An 18,233-nucleotide genomic window follows, 5' to 3' on the forward strand; every position below is an offset into this window, starting at 1 on the left:
GGTCAGATCACCTCATTATCTGGGAACAGAAGTGTTAAGAGCAGAGCTAGAGCTGATCAGGGTTTTCAGGTTTATGTTCCTCTTCCTCCTACTTTCTTTTTAGCTCCCACAGAGTCTTACAGAAAGTCTGTAAAGCAGCATAGGACTCACTAGCCTCCTACTGGCATGCTGAACACCAGGCCACCTTTCTGCCTTATAGGCCAGTTCTTTTAGCACTTACTTGTAAGGCATGCTTGGAAAATTGGGCAGCTCCTGAAGTGATGATGTCATGCTTTTCTTTACCTCCTCTTTAGTGGATTTTGAACTAATCTGACTAAGCAACGTGAAATTCACTGATGGAAAATAAGCAAACAATATAGACTGAGAAGATTAACACAATCATAGGTTTAGAAAACCTGCCTGGTTCATATACGAGGAGACAACTCTTTCCTGGCAGCAGGCACAAAATTAGTCCCCAAGGCAAAGCATATGGACAGGGTTGGATTAAGAGTGATATTGTCAGTGTAATTTGTGAAGTCCAATGTACAGATAAGTAAAAGAACCAGCTCATTAAATCAAACAATCTTTTAACTAAGATACTCAAGTATCTCTCTTAAGTTTTGAGGAAACACTTTTAAGACTGACAATCAGTAGCCATACTATATCTAACATCAATATTTTTCCCACGTTGACATAAAAAAAATTTACAGTAAAACTGTTCTGTAATATTCTCCATCCATGGATCTCAGGTTGCTTTGCATCAGGAAACAAAGTCTAACTGTCACAGTGGGGAAACTATGGCAGGGTTTCAATGCCAAAATCACACACAGGTCAGGATCAGGACTGCAAGCAACCCATGAAAGAAAATGAAAGTGGAGCCTGATTGAATGGGCAATGTGATATTACCCATATCATATGATTCTTGAGTCTTTCCAAAAGAAGAAGAAATGAGCAACAACACAGCTAGGAAGAAAAAATTATGATACTCCTGGATTTTGGAATATTTCACTTTCCATCCTGTATAAAGAAGGAATCCACAGCTTTGAGAATGACCTCATCAAAGTTGCAGATGTGAATGCCAGATTGATACAAAAGACTTGAATCCAGATAACACACACACAAACCCGAATAAACAGGCTTTTACACATGGTTATAAACCAAGTTTTTTTCTGAGTTCACAGACATAGTAACAGTCTGTTCAAGGATCAAACAGACTAACCAAAAAGTTAGCCCAGAAGCCGTTGTGGAGTCTTTATTCAGCATTGTCAGGACATTGTAATACTCCTCTGAGTATTGCTTTGTTAAAGCTGTCAATTCAGAGTTTCGTGGGCAGATGAATGAAAGTACTGCCAATGCTTAACAGGCCACAGGACCTAAAACAATTATCCCTCCAGTAGTAGTTCCATGCATACATCCCAAGGGGAATACTGGAAAGAAACCTAACAAATTAAATAAACTATTGTCTCAATACGTTGCGTCTCTCTTCTCTGGGGAGAACAGCATCGGTGGACTGATAGTAATAGCCAGACTCAGTAAGTCCATTGCTATACTGGAGGTTCATGAGTCACTGGTTCCCTGGAGCTTCCTTGAGACACCACAGGGACAGTTTGTCACTTTAGGAGAGGAGAGACCAGATGGTGCAATAGCACATTTCCAGCAGTGCCCTAATCACAGTGCAAAACACTTGTTTCAGAACAGAAGTGCCGTGAAGTTGCTGAGAATCCATATTCTATTGGTAGCACAGCGAAAACATCAGCATCTTGTTTTTCTTGCCTTCTCAGTTTCTTCTTTGGAGTTTCGATAGTATTTACAGATGTTATCTTCCTGAGTAATCATGGCTGTTCCTTCCATACTCATTTGGTTTTTTCCATGTCTTCTGTCTCACCTAAGACAAGCCCTCCACTAGACTGTCTATCTGCTTAAAGCTCAACATACACATAAAGGACTTTGGAATAGGGCCAGGATTCAAAGCATCTTGTGGGATTAATCATCTGTTCTATAATATCAAAACCCTTTTGCTATACATCAAAATCCTGAGCTATCTAGGTCAGAAAGGCTTTTTATGTTCTGCTGCTTAACACCACCACCACAGTACAGCTGTGAGGATTAAAAATTCCATTCTACAAAGTGAAGATGCAGCTATCAATGCAAGTGAACAGGGGACATGAGTTGTTCCACTATGACTGCACCATCTCCCAGCTGTTGCAAATAGTGTTTGACAGTGCTCAAAAGACTATAAACTACTCAAAACCTGGGTGTTAGAGATGGAGTTTCCTATAAAGCCTTTTTAATCATGAAAAAGTAAATTTTGACTCAATGTTGGCTAATTTAAGCACATAAACTGGATTTAATGATGTGACTATTGTAGGATAAGAGGGAACAAAGAACTGTGTTTCAAAAGTAAACAAACTCTGGCACCGTTTTGTCACCATACACAGCCCATTGGTTTGAGTAGACAGAGCACTACTGTATCTCACACAAATCCAGTGAGGCTGGACTTCCTTAAAGTTGCGTTACCCTGAGGTGCACAATCAACATGGTGTCCCCACGCTCTTCAGTGAAACACTGATGTTCCTACTGTGACTGAGCAAATGACTCCACTTGATATCATTCTGTCATCATCTGTCTTAGAATTGAATTTAAAAAGACCCAAGACATTCAATTAAATTCCTTGCAACAAATGGAATTAAATCATTATTGTTAAGCATGCCAACATGAGGAAAAGGTAAAGCTAAAGGCCTCTTTGCAACATTTAGATATTGTCATCGGTGTTGTCATGCCACATATCATTTATTTGTGGCAGGCCACATATCATTTATTCGTGGCAATCTTCAGTCTTTCTGCAAGAAATGAATGAAACAGATAGGAATAAGGTAGGATGCAGTCCACTGCATCGGAGCAACATTAAAACCAAATGGGAATCCTTTACGAGAAGTCTGGGACAAGTCTTTTAAAAAGAATTTGGTCAGAAAAATCCAGACTGAGCACTTTTCTTCAGGATTCAGCTATTTGTAAAAATAGAAATGTTTAGCGGAAGACAGTCTTGCTCACCAAAACAGTGCTGAAAATAAATTTCCATCTGAAATTTTCCTGGGTTTCTGTCAGTTTGTGTCTGAGTTCTCCTACCAGCTCACAGTGCACTTCCTTAGAGTGTGAGTCTGAAGAGTTTGAAAATTTGTGTCTCCGGAGACACAGACTGCTTTGTAGGTGGCTGTTCTGCTCTCTTTTGGGGAGAATGCTGACTTCACAGGTTTTCAGATAAAATGAAAAAAAAATATTCAGTTCTGAAATTGCAGAAATTTTTGGAAATGTCAAAATATTCTGATGAATGCATTTACCTTTTCCTACCCACCTCTACTCAGAAGTTAATGCTTTCCTTTCAGTTCGCATTACTGGGAGAAGACAAAATTTAAATGAGTGTACAGGATGAACAATTTTCCCTCTAGTCATCTGTTTATATGGTGCCATCACAAAGATGTTTAAAAACTTCCCAATAATGTAGACAGAAAGGGCTGCCTCAATCAAACTGGAGCAAAAGCAGTGAATGAGGCAGGAATCTACCCACTGAAATACAGGGAAAAAATATACTTTGAATGCTATCACACTTTCTATTCATCTTCCGAGAGTTCAGTAGGCAGAAACCCAGAAAAAACCTCATTATTCTTTTTAATGTGCATTTATATGGATACTGCATATATGTCATAGAAAAAGAAAAACTTGTCTTATATTTCATAGATGTATGTGTATACATGTATGTAAGTTATCAGCAAACAAAGCTTTTTACATTCAATTGTTTACATTCAATTTGGCTTATAGTAGCACAGTATGAATTAATAGCTTATTCTGCTATGCAAGTGGAAAGGCTTTATTTGGAAGATATGGAAGCAGATTTTTAATAATTGTGATGGAAAAAAAAAATCCCAGACAAATCAATACAATATTTCTGATATTGTTTTACCTTTCTTAATAAAAGAACTATGTCTGCTATGATGGCTTATCGTGCAGTCAAATACATGCATTTAAGCACCCAGAGAGCAAGAGAGAACTGCTGTGGTGGCTGTCGTGGTATATGAACATAAAGTTGAAGGTCTGATGGTTTGTAGTGAGAAGTAATACCTTTAAATGGTATAGATGAAAACACAAATTCATGCAGGAAGACTGTATGCCTGAAAGTTCATGTCTTTAACCTTAAACATCATAAAAAATGCACATTAAAAAAAAAGTTATTTCAGAAAAATAAGCACAGAAAGTCAGGATATGTGAAAATAAAAGTATGACATCTTAGCTCTGATGTCAAGTCTGCATCATTTACTACATACAGTTAACATGTCTGGTATTAAACAGTTTGACAAATGTCAACATTACCTTCCTGGTGAGTCACCGTTCTCATCAAACAAGATCATGTCCCCAGAGACCCCAGTAAAGTTAGTCTTCATGAGGGATTCCAGGAGCTTCCGACCATCTATGGGCTTCATGGCGTCACAGAGGCCCACGTAGCCTGGGCACAGCGACATCTGCATGTTGTGGAGGCCGTACGCCATCGAGTATATTGCATTGATTACAAAGCCCATCTTGGAGTCCTGAACATGCTGCGTCCTCAGAGTCATCTGGCCTGGCGGGGAACATGGCAAAATGGGTGGTTAGTGCACGGGGCTGAAATACTATCAGCTCTTCAGACATCTGTTGGTGGGTTGGTTATAAATGGTGGAAAAAGTCTTTTTAAGTGTCTTAAACAGCTCATAGCAGATGCTCTTACTAGTACACACTGATGATGTTAAAAAAAAAAAAAGGAATGAAAGAAGAGGTTCCCCTTAAATATTTTACTATCCAGCTGATGCCTTTCTCTGCGCAGCTCCACACCTCACATATGTTGTTTTTTGACCACTTCTCTTCCATGTGTTTTTTTAAAGCATGCGTCATGAACATTATAATGTTTTGGGGAATCCAGGAACTTCTGCCTGCCTGCAGAAATCTCTCCAAATCTTCAGAAATCTTTTGTTGAGGTGTAAATGCTAACATGGGGTCTATTCTGTAGTGACCTTGTAGCCAACACTTGTTTCAGAGACATGGGAACCAATCCTGTGCAAACAGACTGACCTAGGCACAACTCCTTTACTGTACCAAAAGTTCCAGTGCTAATAACTCTCCTACTTCTATGTCTCTTGCTCCTCTCTATTTACGAAGTGAGGATAACGATGCATGCAGATGAATGCATTAAAATGTCTGTGAAGGGTTTGATGATACGGGTTAAGCAATGACTCTGTTCAGCCAGAATTGGTTAACCTTACTTTGTTTAGCTTTTAAAACATAATGTCTGGATTTCTATTTTCTATTTAAGCTTCTGTGAAATGCACAATAAAAATTCATTCAGCAGCACCCTGAAGGCTTTTTTTATAACCCAGTGTTATTAATGACACAGATTCACTCTGTTGGCAGCACCAGTCCAGCTAAGGAAGAGTAGGCTGGAGGTTTTCTGCCTCATATGTCATCAGCAAAGCTGCCAGCTGCACTCCAGCCACCAGATCTTTAATACTGGGGAAGTGAGAAGAGTCAGAAACAAAGCAACTGCATCAATGGTGCTGGGAATTTGTGAGACACCTGCAAAGATTTGGCTTTGGAGGGAGGACAAACAAAGACCTCTACTAGAACATTTGCTCTCCTTTTATCAGTCAAGCAGCAATCCCTAGGAGCTAGGAAGTCCCATGTGTGGGCAGCCAGGAGCAAAGGGAATGTAACTAACCCTCTCTGTCCAGTCTATGAAAGTCTGCCTCCCATAGAGGCACTGGCAAGCAGCAGGGATGGAGCTTACACCCGCCCATCTGAGCTGCAGGGGCAGCACAATGTGAGAAGTAATTTATGCCACGAAAAGACTGATGTACAGACAATATTTTTCTTTAAAGAAATGAAGAATATGACTCTGAGGGTGGCACTTATCTAGTTTAACAATATCCATCCAGAAGACAAGCATCCAGTCTGAGGTCTAGACACCTTTTGTGGAGATGAGTAAGAATCTCCAGCTGGTGATTGATCCCATCATAAAATAGGTGCATCTACAAGCTCACCTTTTCAGGGGTCAACAAGAACATCACCATGCAGTTCTAATCACTAAAACATTTTGGAGTACTGAAAACAGCAGGAAGGGCAGCAAAGATACATAGTTCGAACTGAAAATCATTGTGTAGAGGTCAGTAAGTGAATGAGGGGACTGAGAGATCTCTTTTTCCCTTCTGTTTCATGCGGGAGCTGGCACTGCCAGTTCCAGTCAACCTCAGGAGCAGTGATTAACACATTGGATAGTTAAGTGATTGTCCTGGTTTCGGCTGGGATAGAGTTGATTTTCTTCTTAGTAGCTGGTACAGTGCTGTGTTTTGGATTTAGTGTGAGAATGATGTTGATAACACGCTGATGTTTTAGTTGTTGCTAAGTAGCGCTTATCCTAAGTTAAGGACTTTTCAGTTTCCCATGCTCTGCCAGCAAGCAGGTGTGCAAGGAGCTGGGAGGGAGCAGAGCCGGGGCAGCTGACCCGAACTAGCCAAAGGGGTATTCCATACCATGGAACGTCATGCCCAGTATATAAATGGGGGAGAGTTGGCTGGGAGGGGTGGATCGCTGCTGGGGCATTGGTCAGTGGGCGGTGAGCAGTTGCATTGTGCATCACTTGTCTTTTCTCGGGTTTTATTTCTCTCTCTTTTTTTTTTTTTTGTTATATTCCTTTTCATTAAAATTATTATTATTATATTTTTATTATTATTGGTTAGCATTATATTTTATTTTACTTTAGTTATTAAACTGTTCTTATCTCAACCCACAAGTTTCACTTTTTTCCCTGATCCTCCTCCCCATCCCACTGGGAGGGGGAGGGGTGAGCAGCTGTGTGGTGCTTAGTTGCTGGCTGGGGTCAAACCACGACAGTGATATGAGCTTGAAATATCTGTAATGGAAAAAAAACCTTGGAAACAAGAGACAGTGTTGCTCATTTGTTCTGTTCTACCAACACATTGCTTTTTCCTCATTAAAAATGATAGGCGTAAAAACTGCAACGGTGATGTACATGTAAAACCCATATTAATTGAAATTAAGTGGAAAATTGAACAAGCGCATTACATTGCAATACACAAAACTTGGTTTAACCAATTATTCATCCTCAAAATTAACAGTTCACAAACCATGCAGTTACTTATAGTAGCCATTAGAATGAATGAGATTTGCATCAGCAATAGTATTTATTATGAAACAATATTTCAGCTGCTTTATTGCGTATGATTGCTTAAAAATGTAATTCTTACAGGAACACTCTCCACTGGGCTTTGTGCTTCAATTTTATTATTCTGACTTTCTTTAAACATTGAACCTCATTCAGTTCACCTGATGATTTGTAATGAGGCTGCTTAGCTCTTCGTAGAAGCTGCTGGCAATTGTCAATGGAGTTGTGAGGGAATTAGCTGTTGTGAGAAATTTTTTCAGGATGTAGCTCATTTTCCCACAAACATTGTTTGGAATAATATCACCTATTTATGAATCTGTGCTGAATTTAGTGATTATGTCCAAATGATTATAGAAAGTAATCTGTACTGTAGTACCTCAGAACCAATAAATATTAACACTGTATCATGATAATTACTGCAGAAATAAAAAATTCTGCCTCCTGCAATTAAGATGTACAAGGCAATGGAAGAATGCGGGGTGAATAAAATCATACCTAATGAGGAAACTGGGATAGTACTTGCAATCATAAGTGATCAAACATTGTGGAATTCTCTGAGAAATGAGGGAATCTCAGTGGTTAGAGCACATGCACAGATCCCTGAGTTCTGTTCTGTTTATTCCCTTGTCTTTCTTGTCCAAGTGATTTTGGTGATTAAATAAGGGCTTATCCTATTATTTTCCAAGCTGTGAGATCATGAGGCAGTTCCAGATTTGAAGTCACACAGCCATTTCTGTCTACAAAATATTACATAGACAAATCCTGTCCCTTCTTTGGCAAACCAGCTAACCCATCCGTCCTTCAGTTTCCCATCTAATAATATTTCCTTTCTACTACTTTTTACCTGCCATCTTCCTTTAGAATAAATATTCCTCAGGAAGAGGACTACTTCTCATTATCTTCCTGTTTTTCCTCTGCTTAATGCAATGGGCTTGTTATTGGCTGGAGTTTTTAGGTGCTATCATGCTATCTCTGAAATGAAAGTAAAATTATCCTGTATTTCATGGGAAATATAAGTATGTAAATATTTATTCTATAGATCATTTAGGAATCTGTATGTACAGGATTCAGGTGAGCCTTTGCAATATGGTTAAATGCATTAAATATGAGCTTAGGAATTTGCTGCCACTGGAGTAGGTGGTTAATATCTATGCTTTTTCCTGCTTAAATATATATTCTGTACGTCTGGATTTATCTGTATGTTCCCAGCTTTAGTACAGGGCTGTGACTGTACCAAAGGTGAAGAACAGTCTGAGAATGATATAAACTCAGAGCATCGCAACCTGCACCTTTTCTGCCCACGCTGCTGGGAGTGACCCAGTTTAGGAGATTCCAGCAGTATCCCAGCAGAGGATAAATGCGGGCTGCGCAGGGCGATCACACACAGTGATCACACAGCAGCACCTCATGAAAGAAGGCTTGGGGCCACGCGAAGGCAAGCTCAGGTATGTGCACGCCACAGCTACGGAGTCCGAGCTGAGGCAGCCTGTTAGCATGAACCTGGGAGTTTACATGGGGAGCTGGGCAGGGATGGCTCTGAAAGCAGCTTTGAACCCATGATTAAACTGTGCAGAGACTGCCCAGCGCTGAACTCCTCGTCCAAATTGGTTCTTTTCTGTCGTCGCTTCCCCAAAACACAGGTACGCAGACGATGGAAAAGAAACACGTTCTTTCACCAGGAAAGCGATTCTAACTGGCAGCGGTTCATTTCTTGGATCTATTTAAAAACAATTAGTGTACTTATGGGCACCGATCCAAGAAAGCACTTCAGGGCGCTCGTAGTCCCGCTGCAACCTGAAGCCAGTTCTCGTCACGGCTGGCGCTGAGCTCTTCCCATGCTCCAGCATTTCTCCCGCAGACCCAAGCTGCTGCCCTCCCGGCTCCGGGCCCGGGCCCGGGCTCGGGCTCGCCGGGCCGGGCTGTGGCTGTGGCTGTGGCTGTGGCTGTGGCTGTGGCTGTGGCCGTGGCCGTGGCCGTGGCCGTGGCTGTGGCTGTGGCAGTGGCTGTGGCCGTGGCTCCCCCTCGTGGGCACGGCGCCGGGCGGGCGGGCGGGCGGGGAGCTGCGGGCACCGGGCGGGAGCGGCGGGGCTGGCAGCAAGGATTAAATAGCCCTCCCGAGACCGCCCCCCTCCCCCCCAAATGCGGGGAACCAAGCCGAAACCAAGTCTTGCAGGAAATTCTGAAATTTCACTGCTGTTTCCACGACTTAGCATGCAAACAAACGGAAAACATTCTCCAATAAAATTCGTTCATGTCACCTGTCATTCCTCTCTTTTTCCCTACTTTTCACCCTCAAATAAGATGAAATACCATTTTTTTCTGTTTGCCAGCTGGCAACAGGACAAAGCCTCATCAAGCAGGGATGTTCAAGAGTGCAAAATTACCGTGGTTCAATATGCTTTTTCTGCTTTCTACCTTTTCCAAAGCTGAGAATACTTTGAATTTTAAAGAATGGAGAAAGGGTAAAAGGAAGAGTGAAAATACTTTACAGTCCTGGCAGCCCTCCTCTTATTTCATTCTCTGAGGAGAAACAAAAGAACGAAAAATGAGACAGAATATGGGAGAATATTTTTTTCAAAGTGCAGAGCAGTTTGTTTTCGATGCAATGAGTTTAACATTGAAATAAAGGGAAATTGGTAGTGTTTCGCTTTTTTTATTTGAAGACTTTTCAGTGATCAAAAGGTTGTTTATGACAAAATCCTAGGGGACATCACAGAGGAAACCAGAAATATAACCTACAGTCTCCAACTATCTCACAATGTTTCCCCATGCCTAATTCACAAATTAGTTTCTATATAGTTTCCATATACATGCCATTAAAGACTTCATTGATTCTTTGTGCTAATTTTTGTTTTGAGAGATCAGAGGCTAACAGAAATGAGTCCTAGCTTTGCTAGCAAATATGTCCCACATTCACTTTCTGCTAGTAGTACTTGAAGTTCAAGCCCACCAGCAAACATGGGGTTTTTCCCCCTTTTTTTTGCTTTGCCTTAGTGAATATCTCAAAAAAAAAATCAGGACAACAGGCTAATCTTTGCAACAAAGACATGGTAGTGCCTGTCTGCTGTGGAATATGGTGTGTGACTTGTTAGGTCTGTCATGGGTCCATGCTGTCACAGTTGTGCTCCTTGGGAACACATCAGTATTCTTCCCTGGATCTGCATGTTCTGGATGACATGCCACCAAGTCAGTCATCCCACAAAACATGCATGTCTCTTCAGTGAAGAAATGAGTGGAGTCTTATAAAATAGAGGAAAGGTTGTACATATGGACGAAGGTAAAGCATAGTGTTCGTACCTAATTAAGTTGTCATTGTTTAAAGATGCAGAAAAAGACTTATTTTGGAACCTTTTCCAAAATCTGTCATCAGAGCTTTCTGTTAAAGCAATGTGAAAGAAAAAAGTAACTTTCAGTTCTCTGTTATTTGTAAGGTTCCAGGTGTATTTTTCTGCTAAAAAGCAAATGTAATAGTTTATTTATTTATTTATTTTCCTAATTTAATTTCTTACAGCCTCTTGGACAGAAGAACAGAGATATTTTCTGCTCTATGGGAAATTTCATATAGTTCAAATGTCCTTTTCCATTCAAAATGAGTACAAAAGCTCAAGATTGGATTTTATTTTTTCTGAAAAGCAAATTCTGAGGCAAAAAAAGAGATTTGGCAACACTGGAAAATGCCATTTTGATGCTGAGGCAAAAAACATAGCATAACACTGAAACAATGTAAAAGCAAATTATAAACTTGAAACAAAACACTTCAGTGTTATTGAAATGAGAAAACAAAAAATGAGTCATTTCGATGCTTTTCTTTCAAAGTGTGTGTCATTGAATCAACATGCTGCTATGGAACATTTTTCAAATTTGACAAGCAAATATCTTCCCGTGCAATCCACTTGCCAAAGGTTTTGACCAATTCTAACTTTCACTCTTCACAACTGAAGGCCAATACTAGCACTGTTACACTTTCTGTAATGATTATCACTAAAATGTTAAATTTGAGAATGACTGAGGGACCAAATTCAGTGTGCTAAAATGCAGAGAGGACTTTCAGAAGATTTTTTGCGAGTACTTAGTTGACTTTGGTGTTTTGTGTCTATTTAAGCCTACACGAGCAAGGCACGTTCAGAGCTCTCACAAATCTGACTAGAGCTTGACCTGCATCCTTGGGTGCCTACAAACCGGTGGAAGTCTGGCTTCTGTTGTCAAGTTCAGTAAAATCAGCAAAAAGAGTAACGGTGACAGTAAGTCCTATAAGAAGGTGAGTAAATAAATATCTATTTCTTCACTCCATTTTCTTAACAACATGACTGTCCTTTCACCTTCTACAGAATTCAATTTCTTTGGTCATAAATTACAATGAAACACAACCGCTACAGACGCAAAAGCATGTTAAATGCTGACAGAAAACTTTCTGTACTTGCAAACATGCTTATATGAATTACTTGATTCTATATAGGAAGTCAAACTGCTGAGACAAAAGAATGACAGGAGCTACTCCAATTCATCCATCTAATAAGAAATGTATGTAATCTGAATACATTTAATTATAATTTACTTTTATTCTTAAGGCTGGAGAGACATGGTCTACCCGTACAATAGTATTAATCTTTTCCAGATAGTTTTCAAGGTTCAGAAAGGCGGTGAGAAAAGGAATTATAATATAAAGAATAAAACCACAGTAGCATGGTATATCATCAAATATATCTAATATATGGAAGGAGGAAGGCAGGGAGCATAAAGTGAAGGAAAAATAGATGTAGCTTTGTAGTCAGATTTTGGAGGAGTTTGATGAATTCCCTGACAGCAGTGAGAAGACTGAAGTTATTCAAGGGTTTGAGTTACAGGTGTGTTAAAATCAGGACCAATGTATATCAAAAAGTCTTTCAAATAGGTATAACAGAGCATATCATAGGCTTGCCAAGCTGGTGAAGAGGGCTTTAAACTAAAGCTGCCGGGGGAGGGGAACCTCAATCCATCCCACTCCTACCAGTTTGATGCCAGTGCCAGCAATAGATACCCAGAGCCTGGAGAGGGATCACAGGTCCCCAGGAGAGCACCTGAAGAGCAGCACAAAGGAATTCCAGCCACTCCAGCCAGTAAGTCGGCTTCACTGGGGGCCCAACTTAAATGCCTCTATGCAAATGCACATAACATGGGGAATAAACATGAGGCGTTAGAGACACGCGCACACCTGCAGGGCTATGATCTTAATGGCATCACGGAGACGCGGTGGGATGGCTCCTATGACTGGAGTGTAACGATACAGGCTCTTAAGGAAGGACAGGCAGGGGAGACGAGGAAGGGGTGTCACCCTCTATGTCAATGACCAGCTGGAGTGCATGGAGCTCTGTCGGGATGGATGAGGAGCCGGCTGAGAGTTTATGGGTCAGGATTAAAGGGAGGGCAGGGACAGGTGACATTATAGTGGGGGTCTGCTACAGGCCACCCAACCAGGAAGACTGAGCGGATGAGGCCCTCTATAAACAGATAGGAGCAGCCTCACATTCACAAGCCCCGGTCTTCATGGGGGACTTCAGCCACCCTGATGCTTGTTGGAGTGACAACACAGCAGGCCATAAGCAATCCAGGAGGTTCCTGGAATGCATTGATGATAACTTCCTCCTCCAAGTGATAGAGGAGCCAATGAGGGGAGGTGCTATGCTGGATCTTGTTCTCACCAACAAGGAGGGGCTGGTGGGGAATGGGAAGCTCAAGGGCAGCCTTGGCTGCAGTGATCATGAAATGGTGGAGTTCAGGATCCTTAGGGCAGTGAGGAGGGCGCACAACAAGCTCCTGTGAACTTCAGGAGAGCAGACTTTGGCCTCTTCAGGGATCTGCTTGATAAAGTACCATGGGGTACAACCCTGGAGGGAAGAGGGACCCAAGAAAGCTGGTTAATATTCAAGAATCACCTTTTCCAAGCTCAGGAGCGATGCATCCCAACAAAGAGGAAGTCAGGCAAAAATGCCAGGAGGCCTGCATGGATGAACAAGGAGCTCCTGAACAAACTCAAAGACAAAAAGGAAGCCTACAGAGGGTGGAAGCAAGGACAGGTAGCCTGGGAGGAATACAGAGAAATTGTCCGAGCAGCCAGAGATCAGGTTAGGAAAGCTAAAGCCCTGATAGAATTAAATCTGGCCAGGGACATGAAGGGCAACACGAAAAGCTTCCGTAGGTATGTCAGTGATAAAACAAAGACTAGGGAAAATGTGGGCCCTCTCTGGAAGGAAATGGGAGACCTGATTACCCGAGATACGGAGAAGGCTGAGGTACTCAAGGACTTTTTTGCCTCAGTCTTCACCGGCAAGGGCTCCAGCCACACCGCCCAAGTCACAGAAGGCAAAAGCAGGGACTGGGAGAATGAAGAACTGCCCACTGTACAAGAAGATCAGGTTCGAGACCATCTAAGGAACCTGAAGGTGCACTAGTCCATGGGACCTGATGAGATGCATCTGCAGGCCCTGAGGGAACTTGCGAATGAAGTGGCTAAGCCACTCTCCATCATATTGGAGAAGTCGTGGCAGTCTGGGGAAGCTCCCACTGACTGGAAAAGGGGAAACATAACCCCCATTTTTAAAAAGGGAAAAAAGGAAGACCCGGGGAACTACAGGCCGGTCAGTCTCACCTCTGTGCCCAGCAAGATCATGGAGCCGATCCTCCTGGAAACTATGCTAAGGCACATGGAAAATAAGGAGGTGATTGGTGACAGCCAACAAGGCTTCACTAAGGGCAAATCATGCCTGACAAATCTGATGGCCTTCTACAATGGGGTTGCAGCATTGGTGGACAAGGGAAGAGCAACTGACCTCATCTACCTGGACTTCTGCAAAGCCTTTGACACTGTTCCGCATGACATCCTTGTCTCTAAATTGGGGAGACATGGATTTGACGGATGGACCACTTGGTGGATAAGGAATTGGCTGGATGGTCGCACTCAAAGAGTTGTGGTCGACGGCTCGATGTCCAAGTGGAGACCAGTGACGAGTGGCATTCTTCAGGGGATGGTATTGGGACCAGTGCTGTTTAACATCTTTGTTGGCAACATGGACAGTGGGATTGAGTGCACCCTCACAGCAAATTTGCCAACGACAGCAAGCTGTGTGGTGCGGTCGACATGCTGGAGGGAAGGGATGCCATCTAGAGGGACCCTGACAGGCTTGAGAGGTGGGCCTGTGTGAACCTCATGAAGTTCAACAAGGCCAAGGGCAAGGTCCTGCACATGCGTCAGGGCAATCCCAAGCACAAATACAGGCTGGGCGATGAGTGGATTGAGAGCAGCCCTGCGGAGAAGGACTTGGGGGTGTTGGTTGATGAGAAGCTCAACATGACCCGGCAATGTGTGCTCGCAGCCCAGAAAGCCAATCGTATCCTGTGCTGCATCAAAAGAAGCGTGACCAGCAGGTCGAGGGTGGTGATTCTCCACCTCTACTGCACTCTTGTGAGACCCCACCTGGAGTACTGTGTTCAGCTCTGGGGCCCCCAACATAAGAAGGACATGGATGTGTTGGAGTGAGTCCAGAGGAGGGCCAGACAGGCTGAGAGAGTTGGGGTTGTTCAGCCTGTAGAAGAGAAGGCTCCGGGGAGACCTTATAGCAGCCTTCCAGTACCTAAAGGGGGCCTACAAGAAAGCTGGAGAGGGACTTTTTACAAGGGCAGGCAGTGATAGGACAAGGGGAAACGGCTTTAAACTGAAAGAGGGTAGATTTTGTTTAGATGTAAGGAAGTTCTTCACTGTGAGGGTAGTGCGACACTGGAACAGGTTGCCCAGAGAGGTTGTGGATGCCCCATCCCTGGAAGTGTTCAAGGCCAGGTTGGATGGGGCTTTGAGCAACCTGGTCTGGTGGAAGCGGTCCATGCCAATGGCAGGGGGGTTGGAACTAGATGATCTTTAAGGTCCCTTCCAACCCAAACCATTCTGTGATTCTATGATATAGCAGTTCTTTCTCCACTGCTTCACTGCTTCTTTCTCCAAGTGAGTCAAAAAAATAGTGACATGTCTGTGTAGGCTCCTGGCTCAGATTATATCAGGCTTCTAGAAAATTCAGATCTGGATCCATGCCTTGCAGCTGATCTGCCTTTGGAAATTTCTGGACCTGACCCAGCATCACTGTAAAAGTAGTGATAAACTGTGTTTAAGCTCCAGATCTGAATTGTGGGCCATAAAAATCAGGGCTGGACCATCCTTCAGCTTGCTAGTGCCCAAGCATAAGTCATAATATATCAAGTGTCAAACTGAGTGACAGACAGGATGTATTCAGGAGAATTAAAATGCCCTTTAATTCACTGTTTAAAAAATAGAAAAGAATTTTATCTTCTTTTGTTTTGTTTTGTTTTCATTTGCAATCTAAAAATAGAAGTGTAGGAATGCTAAGTTTGGTGAATAAGAGGTTTAAATGTGACACATTCCTTGAAATACGGAAAATACCCTTATGGTCTGACAGAACTTATTTTTTTATTGGCTGAGTTCTGATTAAATCAACTTTGGCATTTCAGCTTACATTTAACCAACAGATTATTAGCATGTTGCAGTGCAAAGACTAGACAGTCATGTTTTATTCCTTAGTTCTATCTGGAAACCCAAAAGGGCCATTTGTTAAAGCAAATTTCTGTTCAGCTGAAAGTGTGGGACTTCCTGTGTGTCCTTTTGACCTCATTAAAAGTAGCTGGAGCTGGATGAGATTCAGCAAACAGGTAGATAATTTTTGCATCTACATTTTATGTGCCCTTCTGTACCTTGAGCTGCAAAACTTTTCTTGTATTTATCCCAAATCTCCCTAATCTCCCTTTCTGCACATAAACTCTTTCACTCTTAATCCTGTTCTTAATTGCTCCGAGATATATTGGTCATCCTTCTTCTATGTCAATTTTTACACCCTTGGAAAAAGTGTTTTTATCTCAGAGAAGCCACCTGGTTAAATCATGAATGGAATATTTGGATTTCTGCATCCTGCTAAGACCCATTCAGAATGCTGCTGCAAACCTCATTTTCCCTGTTCATCATCTTGAGTACATTCTTCCCTATAAACCCTGCCACTGTCTCCTTGCTCCCAAGCATGTCAGACCTAAGTTTCTTTCCTCACTTTCAGTGCCCTTTATGTCCTGTCTGTGGTGGATCTTTGTCTGTCATTACCCAGCCTTCATCATTTCCCTTTGTGTTTTCTACCTCGCTGCTTTGAATCACAGTAGTTAATGTCAGGACCCTGCTGTAAATACCTGCACAAATGCCCCATCACCTTCCTTCAGATTCTTGTTTCTATTGTTCCTTTACATGAAACCACCTTTTTTTTTCTAAAGTCTGTAACCTCTGCCAGTCAAACTAAGATGTTGCACTGCTTCATCAGCATCAGCCTGTATTTATTTGCTCTTTCTTGTCTTACACTCAGATCACAGATACTTAGGATGTATATTCTGGCTTTGCTCTGTGTTTAAGTAATACCTTAAAAAATGCCGTTCCATCAACGCCTCTGGCTCTTACACAGCATGGGAAAAATAAGATCACTTAGGAGTGGAGGCAAAAGGATTCATTTAACAGACAGGTAAATGTAATAAATATGCTTCCGCTCCTGGTGACTTTGAAGACTTGACTTTTTCCACTAACGTCAGTTGAGCCAGAGTTTCACAACGTACTTTGCTTGCGTTGGGTTTTGTTTCTGCTCTGTGTTAAGGTGCATGTGTAAAACACTCTCACTAGGAGGAAAAAGTACTAGGAATCTGAGTTCTGGTGGGGACACTTGTCTGTAAGAAAGCAAGCACATACACACCTAGTCTTCAAAGGTCCAAAGGCAATCAATACCAAAGGATTGGATTGGCCTTTTATGACCTGAAGATGGTCGTTGAGTGGAGTTACTCATCTGGATCAACTTGCACACCTATTTATGAACTTTACTGAATTGTGGTCTTAGATAATAAAAAAATATCTGACTAGTGCCAGAGGGGAAGCCAAATCCAATTCTTGCAAAATCCCTAATGTTCGGAGGCCATTACATGTCTCTTTTTAAAGATGCATTTTAAATTCTTTGCTCTGACTCTTGATGTTCAGAGGTGGCTTGTAGCAGCTCTCCTGTGGCATGGAACTGATTACACTGAAAATCCAGTCAGATAAGTCTGCAAACTTCTCACTTTCTGTAGTGCTCCAGCTGGGCAGAAAATCAAAGTATTTAGCAACAGCAGTGACACGCATTTGGATTAAGTAAGTATGTTCAAATCTGCAAACGAAAAGTGGGCTTGATGCTAAAATTTTCATCTCAGTGTGAACTAAGTGTATGTGAAGGGATGGAGATATTTAGTGCTTGATAGAAATGAATGGAGAAAAAATTATTTCGGATTGTTTTTTGATTCTCTTTATTTGGCTGATTTCACAGTTTTATTATGCATATCTTACTAAATTGTGTCTTTATTTCATAATAATACCTGCTTGGCACTGTCTGTGGATAGCTTATATTAAAAAATGAAAAAACCCTCACAAGTCACTGGACCTGGCTTCATTGACTTATGACTTCATGTATTTTCTGTCACGGAGCTGAATGTAGCCTACCATTTTACTAGGCAAGGATCAGCAAAGTAAATATAAAGGTTTAAACAACTACATTCATACCTGGGGCATAGGTGAAGTCAATTATCTATTCAGATTTCAGCCATATCGCCTTGTGCTTATTTTCTTGCTGTTTAAATAAGTTGTTTATACTGTTCACCATTGTTTATTTTTTCATGATAGTACATCCAGGTTGTGGAGAATAATTAGGTTTTTTTCCACTAAAGTAATGGTTATTGCTTTCTATATAAAGAATTTCATTTAATAATGACCTCATCTATCAACACCTATCAGCTTTATGTTTATCTCCTTATCATTATCCCAAGAAGTAAAGAATGGCTTGCCTTTTGGTGCAAAAATAGATTTTTATTTCTCTCCAGCATTTCTCAATAAACTCAATCTCTTTAACTGGAATCCTGAGAAACGCCTTTAGCTTTTTTTTCCTTTTTTTTTTTAATGCAGCTGCTGAATAAGAGAAAGTATTCAGTTAAATAAATTAAAGGACACAGTCCTGTTTTC

At 41.7% G+C, this 18,233-nt stretch overlaps 1 protein-coding gene across 3 annotated transcripts in view; it reads right to left on the minus strand.

Moving 5' to 3' along the window:
* The window catches only part of GRM5 (glutamate metabotropic receptor 5), a 278,015-nt gene that overhangs the window by 42,237 nt on the left and 217,545 nt on the right, over window positions 1-18,233 (minus strand). For all 3 annotated transcript variants that reach the window (XM_050899506.1, XM_050899497.1, XM_050899488.1), the window contains exon 4: window positions 4,345-4,591. In XM_050899506.1, coding sequence (XP_050755463.1) covers window positions 4,345-4,591 — 247 coding nt within the window. The remainder of the gene's footprint in view (window positions 1-4,344; window positions 4,592-18,233) is intronic.

The sequence above is a fragment of the Gymnogyps californianus genome, chromosome 1 (genome assembly GCF_018139145.2).
Source record: "Gymnogyps californianus isolate 813 chromosome 1, ASM1813914v2, whole genome shotgun sequence".
Lineage (NCBI taxonomy): Eukaryota > Metazoa > Chordata > Aves > Accipitriformes > Cathartidae > Gymnogyps > Gymnogyps californianus.